This window comes from Pagrus major, chromosome 2 (assembly GCF_040436345.1).
Source record: "Pagrus major chromosome 2, Pma_NU_1.0".
Classification (NCBI taxonomy): Eukaryota; Metazoa; Chordata; class Actinopteri; order Spariformes; family Sparidae; genus Pagrus; species Pagrus major.
The window spans coordinates 3913025-3938345 of record NC_133216.1 but is presented as its reverse complement, the minus strand read 5'-3'; the positions used below and the strand labels follow the sequence as shown (position 1 = coordinate 3938345).

The following is a 25321-nucleotide window of genomic DNA, read 5'->3' as shown; positions in this document are numbered from 1 at the left end:
GATAACAACTGAAGCAGACTCGCCTCCCCTTTCCATAGCCCATTAGGTGTATTGATGATTCCACATCCAGTGTTTTTTTCCCTCTAATTGGTTTATACACAGCTGACCGGACAGTGATGCCATGATGTCGGTGCACTCTATAACACAGTGTTCAGAACAGCCTCTGTAATCCGTGGAAATATGGACCGCTGCTCCGGTTGTTCTTTCCAGCATCGATTCAATCGCTGTTTCAGCAGCAGCAGCAGCAGCAGCAGCAGCAGCAGCAGCACTCTGCTTTCCTGGTAAACCTCTTTCTTTCTCTGCGTCTGTGCAGAGGGATGACAGTGAAACTTCTTGTTCCAGCATTGGCCTCTTAATCTGCAGGGCTTCAGGTCACTGAAGGTCTCATTCAGAACAAGGAAGTAGGGGTGCAAGGGGACGATGAGGCCCTGGGTTCGCTCCAACAGGTCCAGATCAGTCCAGGTAAGACTTGTTTCAGACATGAATCCAAGTACTCAAGGATGTGATTCCCTCTGCCTTTCATCCTTTTAAGGATCCTTAATACTCAATTCAGATTTGATATTAATGAGTTTTAAGGAGTTTTAAGTTTATAAGGATGCTTTTCTTTCCTTTTTTACCTTCTATACCATAGTAGGTAGTAAATGTAAGATAATATAATGGTGGCATCTGTGTGCATCTCAAATCTGGAAACACAGTAACTCAAACAAAGCTGCTTGAAAAAGACAAACAATTCACTTTAAAGCGTTGTAATGGTCATGTCGAGAAAAAAAGATCCCTAAATGTCATTAATGATAATACTTTAGGGTGTCAACTTCTTTAACAATGATACTTTACTTTGCAGGAAGTGTTGATGTTAGTTAGAGTCTATAGAAATTCAAAAATGACACCACACCTTCCCATTACAGAGCAGTTCACTTGATTCTGAATCACTTTGTGGCATAAATATACATGTGTATATTTTGTCTATGCTTTAAAAAGTAGACATTAATGGGTTTCCAAAATCTCTTGGCTTTTAATTCTGCATCAGTCTTTACATGAATGTCTTTGTCTCTCTTCCTGGATTTCTCCTGATTTTGTCTATATTGTGAACAAGCTGATTAAAGCTACTACAAGGAACTTTTTTGTTGTTGTTGTTGATTGTGGTGCGGACAAAAGATGATGCTTGTGTAGTTTTTCTGTCCAGAATGAATATCTGCAGACTACATGTTCATAACCTCAGAATTGATAGTGATAAAAAAGATATTAATTAATGTGTTTCAGATGGGGGAGATGTGCTCCTTTCTGATATGGGGAGTGGAGCCCTCATATACCAGGCTGAGTGACAGATTAATTACTACTAAGTCACCTTGCCATCTAGGGTTGCTGTGTAACCGTGCTGGAAATTGATATATCTCTTTTTCTGCTGTTTTTATTTTTTCAATATCTGACTTGCAACGTTGAAATGAAAAAAAGGAGGAGCTAAATAAGAGATAAATACAGTTGTACTGTTGCTGCTTAGAACCGTGTTAATTAGGCCTGCTGTTTAATTACTCTTCTAGGTTGTGAATAAGTATTGGTTGAATTGTCTTTAATAGGCTCAATTGTAATCCAGAAGCCAACAAGCAGAGCTGAAGCAAAGGCAGATTTCCTGGTAGGAGGTCCCTACGAACTTCTGGTAGCATAATCTCTCTCTCTCTCTCACACACACACACACAGAGACACTCACACGCTACCGCATGTCTGAATGAATGGAGTGATTGTGCTTTTAAGAGCATTGGGAGAAGGTTGGGTGAGGGATGGTGTGTTTTGCTGCTGTTGGAAAAATTGTGTTTTCTTTTATATATATATTTTTTTAAAGTAAAAAGTAAAGTAAAAATATATTTATTTGAGAGCTCAGCTTGTCTGGGTGCAAATATCAGCATATATGAAGAGCATCTTCATCATCTTTTTCAAATTGACAAATAAAGGAGACATGATATAAGTACAAAGAGAAAAGCACCAAGTATTTAATGCAGGTTTTCGCAATTTTTTTTTTTTTGAGTTTTAGAGAGATTAAACACTTTCAATATTAGATTTACTAGGTTTGTGTATTATTCAAAAATCTTAATAGCTAACGAGGGCAAACAAGAGTTAGTGGTTTAGTCTGGCCTTTCTTTATTGGCCATGAATTCACCTCAGTGTGCTAAATTCTGTGACCAAAGACAGTTTATATCGACATCCCCATTTTAGGATCTGTGCCCCTCACATGGGATGGCCCCTAAAGTCACACTGTCCTGTTCCAGTATCCCGTTTCTTCGCCTTCTCTCTTCTTCACAGTGCTTTCTTTGGGTCTTGCCCCCTAGACACACAGAGATAAGTGACTGTGGTGTATTGGAGAAGAAGAATAAAAGAGTGGTTGTTCTCCAAATTTTGGCCAAAGAAAGATAAAAATTGTGTCAGTCATATTTGGATGAGTATTGAAATGAAACACACTTGTTGATCAGGTGTATTACCTGGTTGGTTTTCAAATACAAGAGATTTGCCTTGGTAAACTGGTGCAAAACAAACAAAAAGCTCAGAGGTACAGTACACATGTAGACCAATACAATCAGTTAGAGGTTTCAGGGGAAATGGTTTCATAAGTACTTAGACATTTATTACACTTGTTGTGTACAATTTTATTAAATTGAGGGATTTAAGCCGAGAATTTAACAATTTTCTTTCTTGAAATAAATTAATTTTAACCACCAGGAGGCGATAATATCTCAGGAGAAAGACAGACTATGTTGTTTTCCATGTGGTGAAACGTAAGATTGTCTCACAAAGATAAAATAATTATTTTTTTTATATATATATTCATGTGTGTATAAAAACAAGTCATCCTTCAGTTAATCGCGACTTTAAATCACAATGTGAGTTACGTCTTCTGAAACTCAGATGACTGATTTTACGAGGAGTACCTGAAGGCAGCACGAGCGAGAGGGGCGAGAAAGGCGCGCGTGAGTGAGTGCGTGAGTGTGCGCGCGGCCCCCGACGCAGCAGCCCTGCCTGTTATTACCGCTGACGTCCCGCCGCCTCCCTCCTTTCTCTTGTCACTGTGTTTCTCGGGAGGAGGAGAAGGAGGAGAAGGAGGAGGAGGAATCCCGTTTTCTGCCGTCTTTCTTCACAGAAAACAAATGTTTCCGACACTGCCGGAGACATTTTTTCCTCCTCGTATCCCTCCGCCGCTCGTCTGACGCCGGCTACTTTTCAACCAGGCCGAGTGAGAGGAGGCTAAAGGGCGGACTTGACCGGGAGGAAGGACCGGAGACTGACTAGGAGGCTGTGCACATCCGCCGCTTTTCTTCAATCCAGCCGCAGTTTGGCCATTTGGTTTCAAACCCCCCGAGGCTTCGCTCTGTCCGCCCCTGATGGTTCCCGCTTCGGCTTCCGCGACCGTTTCTTCGTGGGGGAGCCACCTTTTTCTGACGTTTGTCACCCAGAAAAAAAAAATCACATTAGCTAGCTAACAGGACTCAACTCGCGGTGGTCGCAGGGACACACACACACACACACACACCGTGTTTTCCTCTTTTTTAACCCGGCTTTAGTTGCCTCGATGTTTGAGACGATGCGGCTGAAAGTGAAGCAGTGGCCACCGGGATTGTGTTGTTAACGGCCGAAATGGTACGATAGCGTCTGAGAAGGATCGGGGGAAAGTGAAGTGGGGAGGGGGGGCATCAGTCAGTCAGTCTGGACTGTTTTTTTGTTTTTTTTCCCCCTTCAGATGAGGCTGTTTTGGTCCCAGGCAGCCATGAGGTGGATGTAGCTAACCAGTTTTTGTTTTTTAAACGTATCAATTTAAGCTGGATCACTTGGTCTTGGTGATCTGTGCTGCCTTCACGGACTGTGACAATGAGGATTGTATGAGAAGTGAGGCTGTTTTTTTTTTCTCCCCCCCCCCCCCCTGATACACAGAGCCTGGTGTGACTGACAACCAAGCTAATCTAGGGTGTTTTTTATAAAACCCAGTGTGAACACAAACCCACAGCCCACTTCTTTCTTCTCTCCTGGACGGCACTCAGGGACGAAAATGTCTTTACGCACGGCACTGCCTGGGAACGAGCGGAACCCGGACCATGTAAGTAGATGATTAAAACACAGGGTGTCTTGTTTGTCACCTTCAGCGGTAGGAATAGGTTGCCATTAGGGGTTTATTGTGCTTTTGAAGAAAATTATAATAATAACCCCCTCTAACCTCGGGCCCTGAGATTAGTCTGCCATGTGCAAAGAGCAGCTGCAATCAAGCAGGGCGACACAGACGCGCTAATCTCCCCAAGCTCATTTGGGACGGGTTGCAATTGGACACACAGGCTGGTCAGGATAGAGATGGAGAGCATTGGGGAGAGAGATGAGGGGTGGGGGGAGGTTTGGGTGGAGAGTCGTGTGTGTTGCATTGATTACACACATGCAAAATGCACAGATGTAATCAATAAACTACCTAAAAATCTTCCTAGACTCTCACCTCCACCTCCTTCACCCACCGGTGTCTCCAGTGCGCATGTTTGTCTTCTCCCAGCTGATCAATAATTAATGCATCTGATGCAAGGCCACCAGGCCCTTCCACACCCAGCTTGCCCTGCACCCATCCCTGCCTTTTCTCTCCTCCATCCCCTTATTTCCAGATTTTCACCTTCTCTGCCCCCCTCTCCACCCTGGTTTGTCTGTCGAGTTTCCCCTTTAATGAAACTGTGTGAAAGGCAGCTCAGTGGGCAGCACAAATCTGCTGTGTCAGGCTAGCCAGGTCTGTCCTGCCCATGTTTTTCTCTGTCTGTGGCAACGTCTGGGTTTTTTGGGAGACCAGGCTTTGAGATAAATGGGTTTCTGAACCATTTTACATTTCTTTGTAAAGGTTTTTGTAAGGATACAAGCTTCTGTTTAATATCCCTTCACCAGACATTGACGCCAGTAGTGCAGCTGTACTGAGGATCCCCACCTTTATCTCAAGGGCACCTAGCTTACCCCGACCTAGCAGCCTGAAACATCACTCACTCCTTTTGATGTAAAGCCCTCACAATGAGTCACTTCCTATAGCAGCATCAGCCAACAGCTGACAAAATACAGAACACTTCCACCCTATTTTTTTTTAAAGGATATTTCGTCACTACTCTACTCTGGTTTTCGGATATTGCGCCAGTGTCTCATGTGATGTAAATGACAGCCAGCAGTAATGCTGATTCACAGTTAGCTGCTTTTGTGGGCTTTCACACAGACCTTTTCCCATAATGTTGAATTTACGACATATTTTAGGTGGGACACTGTAACCAGGCTGTAAGTTTTGAATGTCCATAAGGTACATAAAGATTAGATCGCTCTGCTCAGTGGCACTTACTGTATACATTTTAAAGGAACAGTTCAGTCTTTATCTTCTCACCTCCAACTCGGGTGAATTTTCATAGTCCATGAAACATTTCTGGAGCTTCACAGTAAAACAGCATTGCAGCAATCTCCTGAACAACTGAAGTAGCTGGAGACTTGTTTTAAAACTTAAAAGATAAAAACAGAAAATGGCTGCATACAACAAGTCCAGCGTAAACCATTTACATTTCCATTTAAAGACATTTACACCTTTTGACGTGCATTCGAGCTCCTGCACCCACTTCAGGCAGGGAGTGCGCTAATGCTTTTGCTTTGCAGCTACAGTGCAGATTGGGGCTTAAGAAAGGGTGTAAATAACGTCTTTTCAAATTAATTTAGGATATCTGGGCATTTGGAGACTTGGATTGCATTGGAAGAGCTGTATAGGGCCAATTTATGTTATTTTTATTTATTTTTTTACGTTTTAAAACAAGTCTCCAGCTACTTCAGTTGTTTAGGAGAATGCTGCAAAGTTTTGCTGTAAAGCTCTAGAAATAATTTGTGGACTGCCAATGTTCTCCCATCTTTCCATCGGCATCACAGTCAGTAATTAATGACTGAATTTTCATTTTTGGGTGAACTGTTCCTTAAGTGCTGGCTGTACCCTCTGGAAAAAAAGCTGCCACCTTTCCTCACTAACCTGCTGTGTGATCTTGACCATGCTCCTGACTCACTGTGGATTTTTACAGTTAGGTGTTTATTTCTGGTAGCCCTTGCCACCAGCACCCAGAAGCACTTTTAGAGGTGGCAGAATCCAGGAGGTATTTGATCTTTTTATATGAACCTGCTGTGGATGGTTTAGACAGTTTGTGTCAGGCAGACTCCACAAAGCAATGTTGCATTTGGATCAAGCCTTTTATTCCAGTGCTAATCGGAATAAATGCTGAGTCTTGACCACAGGAAACTCACTTTCCAGTTACTTAAAAATGTTACAGTATCTATTTACGGATGAGCAGGCTTCAGATTATTTTTAGTAGATTTCACATAATAGAGGGTGTCATTGGTGGCTCCATTGTCCTGTTTAGTATGTGCAAGAGTGATAAACAGTTTCTCCTGAACAAAGCACAGCAGTAAACCAATAATTGTGACCATAAAATGCTTGATGCAGCTCTGTTTTGTTTTTGTTTTTTTTATTTTGTGTGGATGAATTTTGCAACGCTTCTCTCTGACTGTGAAAATGTGATGAGTGAATAATCATGTTAGTTACCAATCATGTAAACACTTGTCGGAATAGTTGTCTGTTCTGTTGTCTTAACTAACTTCACTCTTCATAGAACAAAACTGGTCGTATTTAGATACACTTTTATTATTATATTATATTTTATTGTTACATTGTAAAAACATATGTAATGACCAAGCTGGTAGGGAAGGAATCTTTTTGAAAAAGCAGTGGAGGCAACAAACTCTTTCGCCGTGAGCTGGACAACAGAATGATTGCTGTGCTCACTCAGTCACAAGCCACTCTTGTTAGCAACCTCACCATGGTAACCACAGGGGGTCCTCCAAAACCCTCCACTTGCCCTCAACGACTGGGACAAATAACCGATACAGGCTCTTTGGATATGTTATCAACACTGGCCCTAATATTGTGATATATTCTGTTATGACATTTTGTTGTTGTGTGCACTCGGACTCTATATGCACTTTGATAAGCTATAATGTAAATAAGATGCTCACAACTGATATGAACTTGATCCAACAAGCCAATAGTTTGTCTCCTTTTTAGGTGAGGGCATTTTGTCACGTTATAATGTTGCATAGCACTTTGGTTTAGGCTTGTAACAGTAGGCTCCAGTTGAGGTACAGTTAGCAGTAGTAGCTCTCAGTTTAGAGTAAGAATACAGTCAGTGAAAGTCCTTGCAAGAATAACGATCAGGTATGCGTGTAGGTCTGTGATTTTTGTTGTTGCACTGTGGGAATGGACAAACCATTTTGCTTGGGGCATGTCATGGAGGTTTTATTCATGTGTGAGAGAAAAGGAAGTCCTACAGTAGGTGTGCGTGAGTGCTTGTGCGCACATGTACAGCTTTGTGTTCTTACAAAAAAGCTCATGTCTTTCTATATGCCACCGCAGGGCAGAGCAGGGCTTTTGTGTTCTCCATACAAGCAAAAGATTCATGAGCTTGCTGTCCTGACTTGTTACCCAAAGGCTGGCACCCACCTCTGATGCCCCCGATGGCATTCGTTTTACCTAGAAACACACCAGGCACAGTCATAAACGGCTCCAGGGTTTTAATCATCTGGTCCACTGCAGCCAACTGAACCTCGTATGATCGGTATAAAATTAGGCAGGTTGATATTAGATGACCTATATTGGCCACAATGCCTCACTGACGTGTGCTGTTTTGTACCCTCGCCAGCTTACAAAACTGAAATGTGGTTTGAGTTACGGATGCAACAGTAGCACAAAGGTCAGAGAAGTGGGCCAGTTACAGGGAAATTTCCGGCTTAAATCCCTGAGAGAGAGAGAGAGAGAGAGAGAGAGAGAGAGAGAGAGAGAGAGAGAGAGAGAGATGATTGTGTTACCAACTGTTAGCCTTTACTACCCTGGTGCCCATGAGCAAGTCACCGTGCTCCCAGTGGCTGCGGTGACCAGCAGCGGTGGCAAGCTGTTGTAGTGCTGAGCTGAATCAGCTGTGAAAGTATGAATGTAAAGCAGGGCAGTGCTGGGAAAAGAGCTTAAGAGATTTAGCAGACAGTCAGGCAGACTTTCCTTACTCAGATTATTATTCTTTGCTTGTGTGTTTTTTTTATTGCACTTTCCAAGTGGCTCTGTCCACTGTGCCTTCTTTCTCCTTGGAGTGTGTAGATGAGTTGGCACTAATTTGTCCGTGCTTTCACTGATCACGCTCAGTACTTACAGAAGTGCTGTATTTATTCCAAATAATATTCATTACTATTCTTGCAAATGTTAAAAAACACTGCTGTTCACGAGAGGACAGTTTGTATAGAGAACTGACTGTAGTGAAATGTATATGTTCAATGTTTGTTAAATGAGTTAGAAATGAGTTTAACTAGGGCTGTGTACTGAACTTCGATACCTTTTATGGCAACTGCCGAATTGCTTAATGCTATCAACTATTTACTGGCAGGTAAATGGAAAGAAATACACCTGAAGTTGACAAAGACAGTTGGAGGTCTCACTCTGCCAGCAACCACACAGTCATTCCTTTTCTTCTTCTATGGATAAGGCAGATTACATGCTACAATGGCTGATCTTACATAATGTATCTCAAAACCTAGCCAGTCTTCTATAAGTAGTTCAATATAGGTGTGTCCGTGCGTCTAAAATACTGTAAGTCATTTTGCAATCCAGTTTCACCTGGCTGTTAAACAAGCAGCCAAATGTTCAAATGAAAATCAAGGAGGTTCAAAAGAAAGGAAGCCAGTATCTGATGCAGTCCAAATCTAAAGATATGGTAGGTAAACATATTAATTAAACTATGTTGGCATATAATGCAAATGTCACTGCCGTGGCTTTCTGTCAGCACAAATTGTTTTCCTGCCAGCTATTATGTAATTCTAGTTGAGACTGGTGCTGAACAGGTGGCGTTTTCTGGAGATCAGGCTACCGTGTGAAGAATGACACTGTTCACAGAGCCCCCGTTAACTGCCAAACACACACACACACAAACCCCTGCAGACAAACATATTATCGCACAGATACACACAATTACAAAAACAAACTGGCAGACGAGCATAAAGGACCCTCAGACGCTCACAGTCGGAGCACACAGTCAGTCTGTTGTATTCATTGTGTAATGGGGCTCTTCTGCTGTCGGCCTCTCAGGTGTCAGCTTACTGTGTCTCTCCTCAGGCCTGAGCTGCTGCAGTTTAACCCATGCAGATACATTATCTGCTCTTCCTGTCCTCTTGAGTGTGTTTGTGTGCGAGTCTTGTGTCAGTATCTTGTTCTGCAGCTCCATGAAGCTCTGCTAGGTCTGCAGTCAGATAAAGATTTTGCGAGATAAAGAAAAAAATATTGTGTACTCTTATGTGTATTTTAACGGCGACATCAGTTATTTTCACAAGTTTTAAGGTGAACTTTTAAACCCTGTGTGTGCAGTTCCACACACCTTCTTTCCTTGCATGCCACCCACTTGTTTTGCATTCCAGATGCACAGATAAGTTATAAAACCATATGATACCTACATACATTTCATCAGGGTTTTTTTTCTTCTTCTTTTTAAAAGCTACTGCCTGATAACTGGTTCGTTGTGGTATACTTGTACTTCATGTTTCATGTTGTTTACTCTCAGCTGTACGTGATAAAGATAGTATCGTGTGATCTATCTGCGTGTGTCGTAATGTTCTTGTTAACCAGAGGAAATGTCGCATCAGAAACAGCAGTCACTGTTTCTGTCCATTAGCCGCTGCAGACAGGAGCTCTGCAACAACGGAGAGTCCTCTAATTGTGGCTGTGATACGGCCGTTTTCACAATACTAGCATTTGAGTTTTCCTTTAGGGTTGGACAGACTTTAAGAAATTTTTGCTTTTATGAAATGTCTATTGGCAGAGAGATGGTGGTACGTTGTAGGTGCTGTGCACTGCTTCGTCATGACTTCCTCTAATAGTGGTGTCTTGATAGTTTCCTGTAGCAGACGGACTGTAATCTTAAAGAACATCAGTTTTTGTTTTGTTTTTTCATAAAGGCACAACATTCATTTTAAGATTAAGATTAAGATTGGGGAAATTCACATATAATATCTAACATGACAATTCTTTGTTTTGAACAGTCACATGATCTGCACTAATCTTTATCTGTCAAAACCAACCATTATTTTTCATTTAGCAGATATTACCACGCAGGTCAGGTGTCTGCTTATCGACACCCCCCGTAGCTTGAATTTTTCAAGAAAATTGCTTTGGGCATGAGGAAGCCAAATAATCATGGTGAGAGGTTGTGCAAACCTTGTGATTTTGAGTCAGAGTGAAGTGGCAGAAACAAAGACTGTGAGCTTGGAGAAGGTTAAAGAAGGGAGTGGTTGGAAGCTGCTGAACACATTATGCAGTGAAATGTGAAATGACTAAGAGGATTTGACTCAAAGTTTTTGAACACATCGGACAGAGATGATAAAGAGAGAAAGTGAGCAACAAGAGTTAGAGTAAAAATCCAGACGTGTAAAAACAAGCACTAGTAAGAACCACTGGCATTTGTCTGTGGCTACTAGCTGTCTTGACCTATGATTCAGTATTTTTTAGAAGTGATGCAGCATCTTTGAAGGGAAATTATGGTTTTAAACGAATGTATTTTTGTAGTTTTGGCCACCATTCCTTCCAGTAACAATGCTGAAAATGGTATTCATCAGCAACGTTGCTAAAAATAAATCCGACAGGGTGAAGAACACAAGCAGTTAGACAATTGTACAGGTTTTAAGAAACCAGCGTGTTAGCAAAACGTGGAATTTGGCAGTTTGGTTCAGCTTTGACCCACTGTACTTTCCATGGTTGCAGGTTCACAGTTTACCTGTGCAGTGAGTACAGCTGCAACGATTAGTCGATTAATTGATTAGTCAGTCAAAAGAAAATTGGGCAATTAAGCAAACTTGTTAAACATTTGCTGCTTACAGCTTCTTAAATGTGAGGATTTGCTGCATTTCTTTGTCATTTATTATGGTAAATGAAGAGTCTTAAAAAAGATGAAATGGTTGGAATGGATGAAATTTTGGTTCTGAGCTGTTGGTTGGACAAAAGAAGCATTTTGAAGATGCTACTTTGGCCTCTGGGAAATTATGATGAGCATTTTTCACAATTTTTTGACATTTTAGAGACAAAACGATTTATTTTGAGAAATGATCAATTTTGGGAACACTCACTTTCAATATTTTCAGTACAAATAAAGTACTTGAGATATAACGGCTAAACTGTGGACTCCCAACCTGTCTGGTCATCTGATTGCATGTTTCTCACCCCGTCAGTCTTCATTTGAGGTTTGGTGCTGTGTTCCTACGTCTCATCTTCACCTGAGTACAATATTGTCATTACCAATAGAAATGATGGCCTGAACTACAAAAATAAAACTCAAGTTCTAATGGAAATCTGGATTATAGTTGTGTGTGAGGAAAATTTTGTCTCTGTTTGCATTTGTGGAGACTTTTTAAAAAATGTATCTCAGAGGCTGCAGTGACACAGCATTCAGGAAACAGATCATTACAGAGAGAAGAATCAGTCTGTGTAGAGACAGAGAGAGAAACCGAAGTCTGGCCAAGGAGTGACTCAGCTCTTTAATCCGCTGCTGCTGTTGATCCAAACAGAATAAATCTGACCCTTACTCAGCCTGGTCTGATGATCACAGCCCTGCAATGAATGATATGCTGAGTAATGTGGCAGATCTCCCGAGGCGAGCAGAAAGAGTGTGTGTGTGTGTGTGTGTGTGTGTGTCCTGAACTGTCCAGACTGAGGAATCCAGTTACACTTTGCATACTGGAGCCAGATAATGTCAGACTGGAGGAGGAAGGCCGCCTTTAACCCACAATGTCTGGCGCATGTTGGCAATAATATTTAGATGTTGTTCACCATGCTTGCTGAAAGTAGTTAAGAAAATCATGACGTTCTTGTTTAATTTATAAGTCCACTCCATGATTTTTCACTGTTCACTGAGGGTAGTATACTCAACAAAGATGGCGTCATGGTGAAAATAAGATTGGCATCCATTAATTTATTATTTTTAAGGACATCTTGTTGTGTGTTACCACTTAAATAAAAGACAAGTTCATCTTTAAATATGATGCTGAATACCCTGCCAGTCCACAGGGTCATTTAAGTCTAAGTTTACAAGTTCATGTAATTGTAATAATATATTAACCCACAGCAGTTTAAAAAAAATATTCCATCGCACACCGGGACATTAGGATTGACACCACTTTATTAAAATTTGCATTGATAACAACAAGAAGGGAACTATGTGTTTTGCATGTTGCTTCATCAGATTCTCTCTGTGCGTGATTGCCATCTGGTGTGCCTTTTTTAAATAATAAGGTTCTGATTATCTAATTAGCAGGTTCACATTGCCCAATACAACTGCACTACTGGGTACTATTAAAAAAAAAAAAAATAAAATAAACAAATATTTTACATTACAAAAGCCAAAAGAGGAATAGAATAGAATAGATTAAGCTGAGCCACAAAAACTCCTCCCCTCCTTTTTATTAAGAAAGTCTATGTAATGTCTACTCTGACCTGAGTTAAAGTTTTCTGACCTGAGGGCCCAGAAACCCATTCTGAAGCCTTGATAAAATTTCAAAAATGCAAACCACCCCAGTGTACTGGGGGAATCAAATGATTGCTCTGAGGGAAATTCCTGAAAAGTGATTTTTTTTTTTTTGTAATGTTTGTTTGCTACTCATATGGTATTTGGTACATGGAACAGAAAGAACAACACAGTTCTGCCTGCCGTGGGGAAATATACAGGACATGTTAGAGAGAAGCCTTAGAGCCAAACTAGTCTGACTCACAGACTGACTAACGGTTATTGGTTGGAATATGAATGAGTCTGGCAGAAGCTGAAGAGTGTCCATCAGCTGCTGTGTTGCTGAAATCGTCCAGAAATGTTCTGAAATAAAAAACAGAAGTTACATCAGTAATTACAAAAGAAGAAATGTTAGTGATGTTTTCTTTAATTATTGGCCATTTACATTGTTTAAAAGATGTGGATTGAAGCTTGTCTTTATTCCTCACAGTGTAAAATCATTTGATTTTGGCTTGTGGGACAGTATGTAATTTTCACTCCCTCTAATAGAAAGTCAATTCTGGCTTTTAACCATTAATTATTCTAAAAATCAAGGGGATTTTGATCCAGGGAACTTTCTTCTATTCATCATGTTCTTCGCTCCCACATATCCTGCCACTCTCTGCGTTGTTTTCTAGTACAGCAGAAAGTGCCCACAAAAATAGTCATGAGAAATGTCCATATCACATGAAAAATTCAGATCACATAACCATTAAGTGGAAAGTACGACTTGAGCAGCTGATGGAGCCTCAACCCGCTCCAGAATATCAAGACAGCCTGTCTGTCACGGTCACTGACATGTTTTTCTGGCAGCTCCCTCTTCCTTGTCAGGCCTGCCAGGAAATGCTCCCCGAGTGTTGCATTGCAACATGTGACATGTCTGCTGTCATCGCAGTGACATCTCAGTTTCCAGGACAGGAAGTGACGCAGGTTAAGTTCGTGCAACTTCCTGCTAGTCTTGACACATAGTCCTGATGGATGATGAGATGTGAGAAGTTCATACGAGGATGCTGAGTTTGTGATACGTTTAAAGATTTAGGAGAGATGGAAAAGAAAGATCTGTTGACAAAGCAAATATGTTGATTGTGTATTGGCTCTCTCTCGTATATATATGATATATTTTTGTGCCATTTTTAGTAGACGACAGTAGTGAGCAACCTGAGAGAGGGGGATGCCCTGAGAGAGACTGTGGTTGCATGAGATGCATCTTAAACTACCAGTCCACCAAGATGCCTACAGCATGTCTATGCAAAGGGAGCCGCAGATTTGATTTTTAAAAAGATTAGCGAAACAACAATTAGTCAATTTATTGCAAGAAAATTTTTGTTAATCAATGAATTTTTTAAGCAAAAATGTCCAACATTTGCTGGTTCCAGCTTCTTAAATGTAGGGATTTACTACTTTTCTTTGTCATTTCTGACAGTAAAAGAAGAGTCTTACAAAAGATGAAATTATTGACTGATATGTACAGTAGGTGTACAACAACACTCAGTATAAAGCCATGGTGGTGTAAGACTTTCCTCTCCTCTCCCCTTTCAACTTTTTCCAGTTGTTGTCAGTAGTTTAGATAAAGCAAGTACATGTTGCTTTTTAGTTTGGATCTCTTTTGCTTGAGCAATGTGCCTCCCCATATGACATCATTTGCACCAAAAATAGACCTTTTAAATATGCTTTAACTACTGCTCTGGGCCATGATGATAAATTTAATCTCCTGACCTCCTTAGCTAGATATCACTGACCACATCCTCCAGTTCAGAAAGTTCAAAATGTTTGTTTTTGTTTTTTTATTTGATAAGACAGTGCAAAGTACAGTTTGTTACCACAGACGGGAAGGAACTGTACAGACGTGTGTAGAGCTCATGACATCAAAGTAACATGTTTTGTAATTTCGTCAAATGAGCCACTAGGATGACTCCTCCTTTTTTATTTATCTCTTATGTGTTGTTGGGTTCTGTTATTGTGGAGACATTGTGTCTGCTGTGGAGTGTGATAAACGAGGTGTGTGTCAGGAAACACCAGTCTAAGGCCACAAGGCCGAGAGCCACAGCAGCTCGAGAGAGGAAGAGGAAATTGGACTGGCACTGTGTGTGTGTGTTTGTGAGGATGGTTCAAGGTTACGCCATTCCTCTGCTGGGGACCAACGTCACACATCCTGTCTTGACGAAATACCACCCCACAGGCACACAAACCCTCACACACATCCAGACCTACAGTCCATCTAGGCTGCAGCAGCAGGACACCTCCCTCAGGGCGTGGTCTATTGTATGGAAACTTGTTTGTGTTCGTCATGCTGCGAGTCTTGACGTTGCTGTTGTCTCTCCTCCCTTCAGCACTCCTCCAGCTTCACTTAAAACCAGAGCAAGGAAGATAGACATTTATTCATGTGTCCAATAACAGAATAAGCAAATTTTCTTACATTTATAACAAGTAAATAAATATTCTTGTAGCTTGAAATGTTTCACTTACGGTAAAGAAACAAAAACCAAGCATAGGTGAGCGATGTTTTTCAAACTGTTAAATGAAGATTTTTGTGAGTTTTTGAGAAGTCATTTGTAGTACGAAAGATGAGAAGGATCATGTTAGGTTAAATTAGGCACATTCAGAGCAGAAGAACTTGTATCACAAGATTCATGAGAGTTTCCATTCGTCTATTCACATGCAGTTGATGGAATGACAGACATGCAAACATGCATGCCACCACATAACACTTACTCTTTTATACTAAGGAGGATGTAAAAATCAAGAGTTCCTTCTCATGAGTTGCAGCTCTAACTCATGATATCTCTGTGATCCGTCTCATGGTGTGTAACCTTTCTTAGTTCACACATACAGGAAAGGGAAAACGTTAACAGCTGGCCTTTCATCTAATTTTTTAAACCAAAAATCTGCAGCCTCCCTCCTTTGGTCATTGTTGAAACAAGACAGACAAACATGGCTTAAGTTTGGGGCTCTTATTTTGAAGAAAAAATTAACTGACCCATTTTTACTGGTTTAAATATCAAAGGACGCACAGATGTGATTTTTATCTGTTTGGCTCGCACATGATAGTGATCAACACCCTGCAGACATGTCATGCCACCATCTGGCTGGAGTTCAAAGTTTAGAGGCAGAAATTCACAATTTTACTGTTGTTGATTACAAAATAGTTTTTGTTACTGTGGGTTTAAATAAAAAAACAAACACTTGTGAAGTTTGTCATGTTATCTCATTGGCAGAGATAATTAAAAAGCAATCTTGGTTTAATCTTTTCTCTTTTTTTGTATCTGTAAGGTTTTGAACAGGTTTGAGAATCTCTAAGCTGTGTTAGAAGTGCATCATCTTTCAGCTGAAGTTGACACTTGATAAAAAAGCGCTGTCACAAAGTTTTTTTACACGCCAACATGTACATTCATGCCTTTTACAGATGTGATGTAACGCTGATAACGCTGCTGTTGTTGACAGTTTAATTGTTTTTTGTTTCATGCACAACCATCTGACAATCACGCTCAGAGCATTGTTGTTGAAATGACGTCAAGCTGTCATTCTTATCAGTCACACAGGAATTTAGAGGAATAAACGACCTATTGACTGTGTCAGTGACAGGAGCCAGCCTGGCGACAGTAAGCCATCATAAGTTGATGCAGATGGATATGCCCAAAATGAATTTATCGCCACAAATAAACTTGAACTTCCGCTGTGAAATCACTCTTATTATTATAATCGGTCATGCTGGCAATAGGGGTAAAAGCCTGACATCTCAAGGTTATTTTGCTTCACAATGAATAAAATATCCTTTTCTTTTAATCTTCCACACCTAATAATTGAAAAAAATATTATATATATATATAATCGCAAGGTACATCAAATGCAGATGGTGCAGTAAAAGCCATTTGTTTTTTAAATCTTCATAATGACTTTAACAAAGATATTTGAGATGCATGACATTGTCACAAAGAGTTGGATTCCTCTAATTTTGCAAGGCCAAGGTGCAGCTTGTTTGCTGAATGTGCAAATCACATAGTAAGAGGCCACATCACCACACACACACACACACCTAATCATCCACCAGCCCTCCATCCATCTTCTACACCAAATGTCACACTACCTGTATAATGATCTTGGGGGCTTTCATCAACCCCCACCCCCCACTCGAATACCTCTGCCTGCCCCAGTCTGCTGGCAAGAGACCCCATCACACCTCATCCAACCACACGCATACGCACACACTCACACACAGGCCTCCTCCTGAATGAAACTGCGTGGTAATCAGAAGTAGCGGATGAATCAATGGACTGCGCTCCTTGAAAGGAGTATGTGGGACGGGGGGAGGGGAGATTGGTGGTGGTGGTGGTGGTGGTGGTGGTGGGGGGGTGTTATGGAGGGCGGCATAAAGCTCAAATTGATGTGAGGTCGCTGAAAATGAAGATAGCGACGCGAGACAAAAGAAAGGGCGGGTCCGGGCATGGAGAGGAGAATAGAGAGAAGGGAGGCAAATTGATTTGTCTGGGGGATGGTATGAGCCACGGGAGAGAGGAGCAGGGGTGAATAAATGGGGGAAGGGTGAGAGGAGGTGAAAATGAAGGTGGCGGAAAAAATTGGTGAAGGAACATATTCTGAGGGGTGGCTAGAGTACTATGAAGCCCAGTAATCCCTCAAACACTTAACGCCTAAAATCCTTGAAAGCTACTCCGGTGTTGTTTCGGTTTTGTTTGAGAAATCGTTAACCTTCAACCCTCATTGGTCAACTTTGTATAGAGAGACTAAATGTTGAAAGATGAAGTAGATTTTGGATGTTTCTGGTGTACATATTCATGTTACAATCATAAAATGAATCACAGTTCACATTCTGTAAGTGCAAGAAACCAAAACATTTTTCTCTAAGCATTGAACTCACAAATGACTCAAATACAAGTATGTGTAACACACAGTATGTAGCTGCAGGGGTTGGCTGCAGCTTAGCTTTTGATAACATGGAAGCACATATGTGAGATGGTAGACACTACAACAATTTCCACTAAATACAGAGGGGGTACAAAGGGAAACTTTTTGGGTGAGATGAATGCTTTGTTGGAAGTATTTTTTAATTATTCCTTTGTATAGCTTTTGTTTTTTGTGCGTGTAGTTTCAGGAACTGCTATTAGAGTTCTGTTATACAATCTTGTGTTGTATACAATGAAATAAATCTTGAATTAATGGGAGTTATATCAGTATTATAAAAGGTCTGAGGTTGTGCACTTTCTCATGTGTGTGCTGGAAAATCATTAGATCTTGTGATCTCACCACTGTGTTTACCACATCAGGTGCATGTCAAGGTGATGTGGTTTTATCACACTTCTGGTGTGTGTGTGTGTGTGGCCTTGTGTAGTTCTCATAGTGGGAAAATAAAGAGTTGCTTGTGCTGAGGGCTCGTCATGAGATAGTTTTTCATAGAGCTCTGTATTTGCCTTTTCTCACAATGATACAGACTCTTCATATTTTCACTTTTATCCGTCCTGTCAGAGGCATTGTGCAACATTGTGCAAAGAGCTCCAACAGTGAAACGCAACTATTGGCTATGTTTACATACTGAGTGGGACGATGTGCTACAGAGAGTTGTTCCTTTGTGGTTCCAAACTTGTAAAATTGATTTCCCTTCATTGACATTTTGGCATATTTCAAACATGCAGTGCTTGGACAGAATTCAGGTGACATCTCTCATTTTTTGGAACCAGTGTTGTTAGGTCTGTTCACTCTCTAGAGAATTTAATCTTTTATTATGGTTGATTTGGTCCATTGAATGTAATGCTAGTCCATCTCATGTTACACCAAATAATGGGTCTAACTGCACTTGTATCTTTCTGTTCTAATTGAAGTAATTAACTACATCTGAGTCCAGGTACCTTTTACAACCCCTTGTTCTCTTGTAAGCTTACTGTGTCCATTTGATGCTCCCTGTTCTTTCTTATTTCATTCTTCTTCATGTCATCTCCACTCAAGATGAAAAGTTCACACTAGTTTGTTTCCGTGGGATATTTCTGTTTCCGCTCAGTGCTCTGGGGAGAGCAGATGGAGGGATTAGAGTTTGATGTTGATGCTGCAAGACCTCAGACCTCACTTGACCTAAAGGGTTCAGGTCTGGTCGGGCTGAGTGTCTCCATCCTCAGATACTTTTGGAAAAGCAAAGGGTTGGAGTTTATTTTAAAAATGAATTTATAGCCTATTTCATCAGCAGATTTTGTAAATGAAGTAATTCAGCTTTTACTGAAGATGATTTCAAGTGATGTAGGGTTTCATTGCTCTTTCTGCCTTAATCACATCAAATATTCTCTTGGTATTTGGTCAATAATTAGGCTTTCCCAGTAATCTTGCTCCGCTGTGTTGTCTGAAAGTTACATCTTATGAATTTTAAGGACTCAGGGTTTGTCAGGCAGATAGCTAATATTCAGGCCTTTGCTAAACTTGGTGAATGCTGGTTGAGTATGAAATACAGTGTCAGACATGTAGGCATTTTAGTTTACACATCACTGATTTGTCACTATGATTCTGCTGTTTTGGCCTCCTGATCACCTCTCCGAGCACTGACTAGACATTGATTCACAAGCTCAGTTCAAGTGATGAAAGTTTGAAATCATCAGCAGAGTGGTGGGCAGTCAGGGCAGATCAATGTGCCTATCTCATGTTGTACAGCCACAGAAACACGTGTCTTAACACTGGTCACCTCACCGCCACACATGAATGTGAGGAATGCAGACTGAGGGGTCTGATGGTGTTCGTAGGTGGCCTGGTTTCTCTCACTTTTCACCTTTAGGTGTCTGGTACCAGGCTGCAGTCACATGACTGCAGGACCCGAGTCAGGGTCACAAGGTGTTTATTGGCCGCTCTGATGTTAAATTACTTTTTCGCTCATTTTTTATTTGTATAATTATTGTAATGTGTAGAATTCACAACATTTGTTCATTTTAAGAATAAAAGAAACTTAAGTCCTAAATCGTTTTCATTGTTTTTAGGTTTGGAATCATGCCAGTTCTTAAAGTAATAGTTAGGTCTCAGATTTTCTTACTCTTCCTACAACCCCATTGTAGTTCAGTATGGGGGAAAGACTGACTTTAATTGAACGTAACAGTGTGAGCTATTGTACAGAAAATGTCTTTAGTCGAAATGACAGGCACAGTGTTTAGTTATTCTGATGGTTCATCTGTCTCTCTCTTTCTCTCTGTCTCTACAGCATACCTCTCTGTCGGCCAGCCGTTCAGAGAAGGGTACCGGCTGGTCGAGCCGCTCGCTGGGTGCCCGATGTCGTAACTCCATCGCCTTGTGTTCAGATGAGCAGCCGCATATTGGAAACTACCGGCTGCTCAAAACCATCGGCAAGGGCAACTTTGCCAAAGTTAAACTGGCACGACACATATTGACCGGCAGAGAGGTGAGTTTAAAAAATCAGAAACTGTTAATGACTGCACTGAAGGTGTCAATAATGCTGGGATTGATGAGGCTAAAGAAATGGAGTTGAGGAGTTGAACCAGACTCGTGGGTAAATACTGCAGTTTGGGAGCCAGAACAACAACAGTATCCTGTGACTCAGCCACACAGATGGAGTTTTAAAGGGCTGTTTCACCAAGTTCAGAGCACCTTCTGTTAGCTTTCACAGCCAACAATATTGTCTCATCTCACAGTCGACGCCTTAAACCCCGGTGAAGAGAAACAGTCACGTTTTTAGTTTGCATGGGTGCATGTCTGTGTGTTTAGATACACTGCAGTCTTTCTTCTCTTAAAACCCTGACCTACATTAGTTGAGTTGATAACTCCATCAGGGTCAGTAGAAACTTTGTGTGTCTGCCGCTGGCTCGATCATGTGAGAGGCGTTGTGTTCCGCCCATATAAAGCTGAAGACATTTATATATCGGAGGTTTACAGTGGTAGTTTGAAGCAGTCTTTGACCGGGTCACCACATGTTGTTAAGCCTCATATGAAGCCCCTGTTTGTTTAGTGGATATCTGCCTGTGTTCTTTACATGCTGTAATACACTGTGTAATTTGCACTGTTTGTCCTCCCTACAGGGTGGTTTGACCAACATGCCCTTTCTCATTCAATTTTGAATAATTGATAATGTTTTATTTGAATGCATGGTTTAAATAGTCCAGAAATTGGCACCAGAGTGCAGTGTTCAACAGCCACCAAACTGATCAAGAACACAAAGATAGGCTTATGCAGTTTAGAAACTGAAGTAGTTCATTATAAATAACAATTAATTGATTAATTTTAAAAGAAATTCTCATCAACTTACATATGATTTCCAGCTTCTAAATTGTGGAGATTTGCAGCTGTTCTTTGTCGTAATTTATAGTAAATTTAATATATGTTGGTTGGACAAAACAAGGTACTTGAGTGCTTCAGCTTGGGATATAGGAATCTTACAAACCAAATAATAAATCACAGAAATAGTCAGATATACAGTAAATGAATTAGACCAGAAAAATAACAATATAAACCCATGTACAGTAAAAAAGCCCAGGCATAAAATAGCCAGAATTTGATTTATTGTTGTAACTGGAGCTGCAACAATTAATCAATAAATCAAATGTGTATATTAATATATTTTGTTTGTTGGTTGTTTTTTCTTCATTTCTTTTTCTGTTGTTTCCTCCCAGGTTGCCATAAAGATCATCGATAAAACACAACTCAACCCGACCAGCTTACAGAAGGTGAGTGACATGTTACTGTGTGTGTGTGTGTGTGTGTGTGTGTTTGCATAGGTGTGTGTCTTTTGTGCATATAAAAATAATAAATCTAGACAGGAGTCCATGAAGCCATCACAGAACCCTTAAACACACACATGGTGTTTGTTGTTGGCTGATTTTTGTCGTGACTTCCTGGTTGATTGGATTTTCAGCCTAAATCAAACTTGTGGGTTGATCCCTTCGTTTTGTTTGAGCAGAAAACTGCTTATATTGTATTTTCCTCTTTTAGTACATCATTACTGTTTATGTGATCTCCGGCTACCTTATCTCCTTAACCCCTGAAACTGTATGTTCTACATGAAAATGACCTTGTTTGTCCTCTTTTTTTGAGGGATTTAACAGTAAGTAACTCCTCACATGCTGTTTCGCCACAGGTTATAAATCTCAGATGACCTATGCGTGCAGCAGTCGTCTGAACTTTGAACTTTTGCTTATGTGAAACTTAGTGTTTGGGAAGCTGCTACTGGCTGCAGGTTAAAAGCTGAAGTGCACAAAAGGGATGCAGTAAAAAAATCTTTTTTCAAATTGAACCTTTGTGCCAGTGTTTAATAAATGGCTTGTCTGTCCAGTTTTATGGATGATTTAAATCTTTTGTTGTGAACTCAGTATAGTTTCATACAGACACTTCAAGAAGCTGCTTTGTGTCAGCATAATATAACCATCATTTGTCCTCTCAGTCCACTGGAACTAACTAGGTTAAAGGCTTGGGGTAATGTACGTCACTGTATGCTTGTCTAGTGACATCTAGGTTCATGTATTACCTACATGTGTTACATTCATAGCCCTAATGAGATTAAGCTCGCTCCTGTCTGAACTTGGCCTGCTGCAGCTATTGGTGTGTGTGTGTTTGTCTGTGTGGGAGTTTGTGTGTGTGATGCATGTATTAATTGACACTGATCTAATGAAACAAAATTGAGTGAGAAACATAGCCTCAGGCCTGCTGTTTTCAAAGAATTTGTTGCAGAGTTTTCTCATCTGGCTATATTGGTAGAAATATTTACCTCTAAAAAGATAAAGCAGTATTGAAATATTCATGGCTGTGCTGTCTGTAATAAATGCTTAGTTAGGTTGAGACAGGGTTTTCATACCATTTTCTGCATATGCTTACTCTTCTTCGCTTTAAGTGAAAAATCTTTTGTTTTTTGAAAACCATTGCATCTTCCAAAGAGCCAAGCCAGATTGAATCTCTCGCATTAGCTGAAAATCTATGATGATAATGAGAGAGGTATAGGTACCAAAACAGTTCAACTGTACAAACCAAACAGTCTAACATCTGTTAGTTCAGATATTGGCACCAGTTTTTTTTTGAGGGTTACAGCTAACTTTAATTTTCACTATCGGTTAATATGCTGATTTTTTTTTTTTTTATTTCTCAGCCAATAATTGATTCGTCTATAAAAAAATTGTGAAAGATACTGGTGACATCTTCAAATATCTTATTTTGTCTGACCAACATTCCAAAACAATGATTTAAAAAAAAAAGAAAGTACTTAGTAAAAGCTGGTACCTTTTTATTTTTTTACTTTTTCATTTCAGATCTCCGACATCATGCTCTTTGTCATTTAGAGATGGTTTTAACCTTGTGTGTAGTTACTGTGATACACTCGGTTCTCACAGTTAATACAAGTCACTCTTTGTTCAGCAGTGTCTCTGCTGACCAAACTTTAGCCTTGAGTGATTATGAGTCTCCTTTATCAGGACTTCCGCTATAACAAATACACTCTCACATCATCAGGATCGATAATGCATCAACACACACACACATACACAGCCAGCCTATTGATGAATACTCAGCTGGTTAGCTAACCAGTACAGGCTGGGTGTTGACTCTATTGATAACCCAGAGTTGGGTTATTGATGGTGTCTGGCTCTGTGCAATAGTTGGTCCACTTGGCCTAGATACTGGCCAAGACAGCCGATTCATCACTCTGCAGCTCGTACTGTTGACGTCAACACAAAGTGAAAAAACAAAACAAAAAAAACCACCACATGCTTAGCTAGCCAAATCTTAATATTGCATTAAGTGTAGTTTGTGTTTTTTTGTTTTTTTTGCTATCAAAGTCCCTTTTGTATGAGCTCTTGGCTTTAGTTCTAAGTCTTATCCATTTTCACAGTTCTGGCATGGCAATGAGAGGGCAGTACCTTAAAAGAAACCATGGGTGGTGTTTCTGCAAATTACACATTTTGAAGAGTATTAACATATGTGTTAGCTTCTTGTAAACAGCTCTGCTCTGTCTTATTCCCTGCCCCAACTATTCAACTGGAAATCAAATCAGATAACAGCATGAACGTGAATTTGAAGCAAGAGGACACAGACAGAGGTTTTCACAACCAGACATTCCCACACTGCATGACCTGCATGTCAAACCTAGAAGAAGTTTCATTTTGGTCTGACCTCAGAGCAATCAAACCCAAAGCTATAACAAGCTACATGTAAGCAAAATGTTTGTCATTCTGAAACAAGAAATAGATACTTGCAGACTGCTGCCATGCAACATTGCACATAGATGACAAAGAATGGAAGTATTTATTGCCAAAAAGCAGCAGCATATCATTTTTGAGACATTCATTCATTGAGTCATTGAATCTTATAAATACACTTAAACCAGACTTTTCATCATTTATGAAGTACTATCATGATGTCAGGAAACCCATTTTTCAGTTATATTCCAGAAAAACGCACTTCGCAGTACAGTTAACATTCGGTCAGTGTTATCACCACCTGATAAACTATTGACTCTTTTTTAACAGAGGTGAAGCTGGGTGGTGGATGTTTGTGTGTGCATTGTGTGTGAGGTTGTCCCTCTGTGGGAATATAGGCTTTCTTCACCGGATTCACATTTTTTTTTCAGCACGTCATTTGCCTTTTGTTCCAACAGTGAGATGCCTACTTAATGACACAATGAGTCTGCTGTTCTAATCTTTAAGCAAAGACCTTGGTTTTAAACATGGCTGTGGACAGTACTTTGTGTCTGTGTGTGTGTCTGTTGGTGTGTGTATTCTGCAGCAGAGTGGTAATGGTCTAGTACTGCATAGCGCAGCGCGGGCGCTTCCAGTTGCATCCTGTCCTGTCAGCATTATTGTAGTTAGTGTAGGACACTATACATGCTGCCAGGTGACACTGTCTCTCTCTATCTCTTTGTATGTCTCTGTAACCTCTCTCACTGCCTGTCGCTTTTTCCTGCAGAAAAAGTAAAGTTTGTAATCAACAGACAAATGCAGAATTAATTCATTTTCCTTTTGCTTTTTTCTTCAATTCATTCAATTCATTCAGTAAGTCTACAATTATTAATATAAGGAGTTTATTTCCCCCATGCTAGTGTACATCAGTTTACAGGTATAACTTATATTTACTTTAATTATGTGTTTTGATTACTTGATTCATTGTTTAGCTTGTAAAATGTAAAAAGTTTAGGTATCATCCCAGGTATCATCTTTAAATGTCTTGTTTTGTCAGACCAAAGACCAAAATCCAAAAATATATGGATATAAGTTGTATATAAGATGCACAACAGAGAAAAGCAGCATTTTGCTTTTTTTTTGCAACTGGAAGAGTGGATATTTGGCAACTTTGCTTTATATTAACTCAAACAATTAGTTAATCATCTGACATATATTTGCTGAAATGATGGAGGATGGACATTTTGAAGCACTTTCTGGTCAGGAACCGTCCAACCTGCTGTCTCCCTGCCCACTTTGGTGTTATGACTGAATTAGTTGATGTGTCCTCCTTTTTTGTGTTTGGATGAAAAATGCATGCAGCACTTGCAGACCCTGAATTGTATATTTGTCCATCGTTAATCAGGCTTTTGTATTTCACAGGAGATTGATTAATTTGCTTCAATGTAGCATCATTTGCATTTTAATTTTCACAACATTAATATTCAAAAGCTGTAGTATTCACAGTTTGGTTGAAATAGAAGCACACAGTAGCTTCTGTCAACTCTCTAAACCTCTGTACAGAAGCTCTCTGCTTCCTCTCCTTCTTGCTCTCTCAGGCTCGGTTATGCCTCAGTCTAAATTCTGTCAAGTTCTTCTCTG

General features: G+C 40.3%; 1 protein-coding gene across 2 annotated transcripts in view; it reads left to right on the top strand.

Annotated features, from left to right (window-relative positions):
- Positions 1 to 3033: 3033 nt before the first annotated feature.
- mark4b (MAP/microtubule affinity-regulating kinase 4b) overlaps positions 3034 to 25321 on the top strand; it is a 53866-nt gene continuing 31578 nt past the window's right edge. For both annotated transcript variants that reach the window (XM_073481243.1, XM_073481251.1), the window contains exons 1-3: positions 3034 to 4078; positions 19768 to 19965; positions 21191 to 21244. In XM_073481243.1, coding sequence (XP_073337344.1) covers positions 4031 to 4078; positions 19768 to 19965; positions 21191 to 21244 — 300 coding nt within the window. In that variant the 5' untranslated portion in view covers positions 3034 to 4030. The remainder of the gene's footprint in view (positions 4079 to 19767; positions 19966 to 21190; positions 21245 to 25321) is intronic.